This window comes from Cynara cardunculus (assembly GCF_001531365.2).
Source record: "Cynara cardunculus var. scolymus isolate 2C chromosome LG 1, CcrdV1, whole genome shotgun sequence".
Classification (NCBI taxonomy): domain Eukaryota; kingdom Viridiplantae; phylum Streptophyta; class Magnoliopsida; order Asterales; family Asteraceae; genus Cynara; species Cynara cardunculus.
Genome location: NC_037528.1, coordinates 7,153,250 through 7,158,249, shown reverse-complemented (window position 1 = coordinate 7,158,249; position 5,000 = coordinate 7,153,250). Strand labels below are relative to the sequence as shown.

General features: G+C 33.0%; 1 protein-coding gene across 1 annotated transcript in view; it reads right to left on the bottom strand.

Moving 5' to 3' along the window:
- The window catches only part of LOC112521118 (vacuolar protein sorting-associated protein 60.1-like), a 5,560-nt gene extending 1,647 nt beyond the window's left edge, over positions 1–3,913 (bottom strand). The window contains exons 1-2 of the mRNA XM_025129807.1: positions 3,699–3,913; positions 1,218–1,369 (exon numbers count right to left, since the gene is read on the bottom strand). Of these exons, the coding sequence (XP_024985575.1) occupies positions 1,218–1,369; positions 3,699–3,767 (221 nt within the window). The 5' untranslated portion in view covers positions 3,768–3,913. The remainder of the gene's footprint in view (positions 1–1,217; positions 1,370–3,698) is intronic.
- Between the last annotated feature and the right edge of the window lie 1,087 nt (positions 3,914–5,000).

The window sequence follows — 5,000 nt, the reverse complement described above, 5'->3', positions numbered from 1 at the left end:
CAAATCTGAGCTATTCCAACCAAACCACACATGTAGACAATGAACTCTATGGTGATTGAAATATTGCTCAATTTCCAGTTTTGGCATCTCCATCTTATCAATTCTTCATTTCCTATCCTCCCCCTTCCACTGAGTGTGGATGTGGGGTTGGCAAATGAAGTGATGAATTACATATTAAGAAACAAAAGGCAATGATCTCAGCAAACAATCATCAATACTTAGTATGCCAGACACATCCATGATCCATCTACAAAGAAATTTTCATTCCACGCTATCTTTACTGACAATGATAACCAGGTATTGTTTCTGCTTTGCACAAGTCATCAAGAAAACTCGGGGGCTAGACAAATACTTGTATATTTGTTGAATTATACATTTATACTGTAATATACACTTCCACTAAGAGGTATAGGACTTAAAGATTACATCCTACCCAGATGCTACTAGTCACCCTACTTTCAAATTTAGACACCGCTCAAACACATTGCCAAATAGGTGTAGGATGCATATTTAGAACAACAAGTTAAACCAAACAGATAAAAGAAGGATGATCACTTATGTTCATACTTAAACTTTTGATGTGCTACCAGAGACAGCCAAGTTGCTACCTAAGCATATATTTACATAGAACCTCCATCATCTATTCAATATGATGGTCTTAGCTACTAAAATGGAAATGTTCTTTCTTCCTCACCAGAGTAATGTCAGAGTCAAAGTTTTCTAATGTCGTTAAGAAAATAATACAATCTCAGGCTTAATATGTTACAACTTTCACAATTCAAATTTTCTTCCCATGAAGATCTCTCATAGATCACCAAAGGGTCTTTGGCCTAGCGGTATGTGAGTCCTTGGTCTTCCAAGAGGTCAAGGGTTCAAACCTCACCAAAGGTGAGGAGGGTGTGTGAGTTTATTTGTTCTATTTGCCGTATATAAACATTATATACTTCAAAAAAAAAAATATCTTTCATAGATCATAGGAGAACTTCAACTCTAACGTGTATGTGTGTGTATATCTATATCCAAAAAGGATACATAGTTCTCAAGTTTCCTCATTATCATTTTATAAAAATATTACGAATTGCCAACTTATCCCAAAACAACTATGTGCCTGAATTTGAGATAAAAAACTATTTGTCAGTTATGAGAAAAGATATAGTGTAAGCATGGATCTACTATAAATACAAATCACAAAGTTGCAATACTATGAAGTAGCCTACATTCTTTTTTGCTTAAGAACTCTCATTGCTCGAGCCTTCACAGCTTCTTGAGCAGGACCAGGTCTGGTTTTCTTGATCTGTTCTTTATATCGAGCAAGTTCCCCATCGAGCCGTTTGATCTTCTCATCCACTGTTTCACCTCTTTTATTGATCTAAAGCACGTTATACAAAATTAATCAGGCATCCATTTCTATAATGATTCTATAATAATTAAAGCAAAAAAAAGTAATACTTGTCTATAAAAGAATAAGATCTTGAGAGTGTTAATGAATCAGCAATAAGAGAACTGCAGAACTTTTCAGATATACAACTAAATAAGAAGCTCCCAACGTAGATAATCCGTCAAATCTAGTTATGAACTTGTTTGATCATCACTAAAGGTGGATGTCAAATAATAGTTACATCAAGGAACATCATTTGACCGCTAACATAACATCAGTAAATTTCTTGATGAATCATCACAGATACAAAGCTTTGGCTTCATGGTATTGGAGTGAGAGAGGTAGAGGGGACGAGTTTCGTTTATAGATAATCGAATATCTTGTTACAGTCTCTCCATTTACTTGGTGGGCACTTCCTGAACACACTGATCTTTTGTTTCCAGTAAATCTGTTATGCACTTTGAAAGTTGGAGCCATTCATTAAATACATTGTTGTTTCCCACTTATGTCGACTCACTTTGAAAATGATAAACCTTCTTGGAAGATGATGCTTTGGAATGCCTCCGACAAGGCAAACCCATGACACTCATCTCGTTAGGCACTTCAAGTTGATTTTGAAACAACAACCAGAAAAATGAGAAGGAAATGTAAGAACTGAAGAAGGTCTCCTATGCATAGCTGTTCACAGCATCATATATGCTAGAAGTGTTCCCAACACAATATAGCCTATGAAGTTGGAAGGGTAAGTCGATTCTTATTGGGAAAGAATGTTGGGCATTAATAACTGGATTCTAAAATACATCCGAAACTCCAGTTATTCATTTATTTAACAATAATTTCGAGAATCCAGTTATCATGTCTCTTCCTTCTTATTTTTGCTTATTTCTCTTCTTAATCGTGCAAAAGAGGAAAAAAGAGGTTTCCTCAACACATGTAGGAACATTATCTCCTTAAGGTTACGAGTACAGCTGAGAATCTTTGTCACATAAAATCTGACCACTGAATGGAGCTTTAGAAGGAAATCCAGCAATTGGAGGCCATAAAAAGAGTAGAAGAACGGGTGAGGCTCCTCGAGAAGTAGAGGATACAGTTAGGAAACTGGGATTGTTTTTAACTTTCCCATCGCCATAGAGAAGGTTTTCAGCTCTAAACCAAATCAGATTTGTATTATTCAATTGTAAGATTGCAATTTCCTGGTAACAGTCAGCTTTAATACACAGGAATTTAGTCATGGTATTTTCAGATTTAGCTACAAATATTTCATTTCGCAACAAAATTGTAATGCAATCAATTAAAAACGTGACTATCCAAAAAGAAAGGGAAAAATAACAGACAAAAAGACCTTTATTGACTCATGTATATTTGTAAGTTTGTGTAACAAGACATATGTATTGAGACATCTGCAGAGGGGAGCTACTCTAAATCTTAAGGGATAATCACCATTGGTTCACCCATAAGCTGATTGTACACAAATAAATAATTTTAAAAGGAAAAAAAATTAGCTTCAAATTCAATCAATTCATACTATGATTCATTCCCATGTATGAGGACCACCACTATTACGCAACATAGCATGTCAATTGTGTTGGTGATTTTAGTGTCACCGGTTACATTTAGTGTAATGGATTTTATACGTGTGTTTCAAAGGGATTGAACTTTGTTCTAAAACAAGTATGGAGAGTGTGGAGTGCAACGCCCCCTGAACGCAAAACAGGGTTTATAATGGAAAATTCTTGATTTTTCTGTGGTATGATTGTGAATCCTATAACTTGGTAACTCCCGTTTTCAGTTTTGAGTTTTTGAATTTCGGATGATCGTTTTTGGGAAACATACGAACTTTTGAAGACACTCTATATTTTCTCTAGTTTTGATCTTGATTTCTGCCAAAAATCAAGATTGTTGCTTTTACAATTATCCCAATTCGGAGTTCGTGATACCAGGCATATACGGTCGAAATATCGAATTTGGAAAGTGATTCACACGATTGTAGAAGAAATCCGGTTAGATTTCAACAAATTGCATATAATATGGGTTTAATGAGTTTGCATATAAGAAACTTTACTGCGGATTTAGGATTTTTGAGTCGTCTTCCAACCCTAGCTAGTTACTGGTTAGAATTCCCATACTTGAATCAATAAACAACTTGACATCCAAATTGAAGTCTTAATTAGTAAAGAAAACAATTCGTAGGCAATGAAATAGAATAGTGGACACAATTTGTAATCATCACAAGAACCCAGTATACAACGAACACTGATCAAATTAAATACACCGATGATATGGAATACAACGAATGAAAGAAACGAGAGGGAAAGAGTACCCGATCAGAAGCATCATTAATGGAAGGAGGCGGTTCTTTGTCTTTCTTAACGCCGAACACTCTCCTCATCGCTCTTACTTTGTTGCTGATTTTAGGGTTTGTTTTGGATTTTAAACCCCTAATTCGATAGATGTAGATAATCAACAAGAAGGAATTAAGTCAACGAGATACCTTGCGCCCACTGATCCTTCGGTTGTTGAGGTGTTCCCCGAGAAATATCAATGAAGGTGAAGAAGGTCCTCCTTTTGATATCGTCAATCTATCTGGTAAGAGTAAATTGCAAAAAGAGTCCCTATACTATTATGTAATTACAAAATCAGTCCAGTAATTATTTTATTTTACAATAATGAATGGAAAACTTTTATCTGTTAAGACCCTCTTAGTTTACAATATATATGACCACATAATTTCCTTTGATGTAAAATATTTGGAAAAACAAACCAAGTGTTAAATAAAATAATTGAAGAGGGGAGGGGGGAGGGGGTTATTCGTGGTTTTAGGCATGCACGCCAGCCAATGGTTTTCGTGGCGTACTTCATTATAATAGTAAATTAGTGTTTGATATCGTGCGTTGTACAATTATAATAAAAATTTTAAAAATTTATTGAAGTTAACTAAATAAGTCGATGATTACATTTATATATTAAACTAATAAGAATCAATATTATCTTTAATATATGAATCTAACTTATATATCAATCTTTTATTATATCAAACTTTGTAATTGATTTAAAATCATAAAAAAAAATATGTGAAAATATTGATTATAATCATGAGGTGTATTAAGAGAATTATTTTATCATAATACATATCAATTTATCTTCTACATATATTCTCATAAAATATTTATATTCACCAAGCAAATATTGTGTTGTTACTTACATTGATATAATTATTGAATATTTTTGCAATTTGCTTATATTAATTCATGATATACTCATTTGCAACATTGATAAAAAAAACTTTATTGAAACCCCTTTTTTTCTACATGTAATTGCATAAAGTGACAGTAATAGCTAGTATTATGATCATTCTATATATATAAGAGTCTGATTGATTTGTTATTTTTTCATTTGACTTATTCAAGCTTTTTAGATTTGTTTTGGACAGTTCATATGTTGGTTTCTCTATAAAAAAAATCATGAAAATAGAGGTTTTAATAAAATTGTGTAAAATAAAAGATATATATTATATTGATTTCATCGTTAATTATATGTAGAGTTTGATTTTAGCTTAAATAACAAATTGATTTATATATATATATAAACTATAATTTGTCTCTGTCTTTTATATGTATTACTG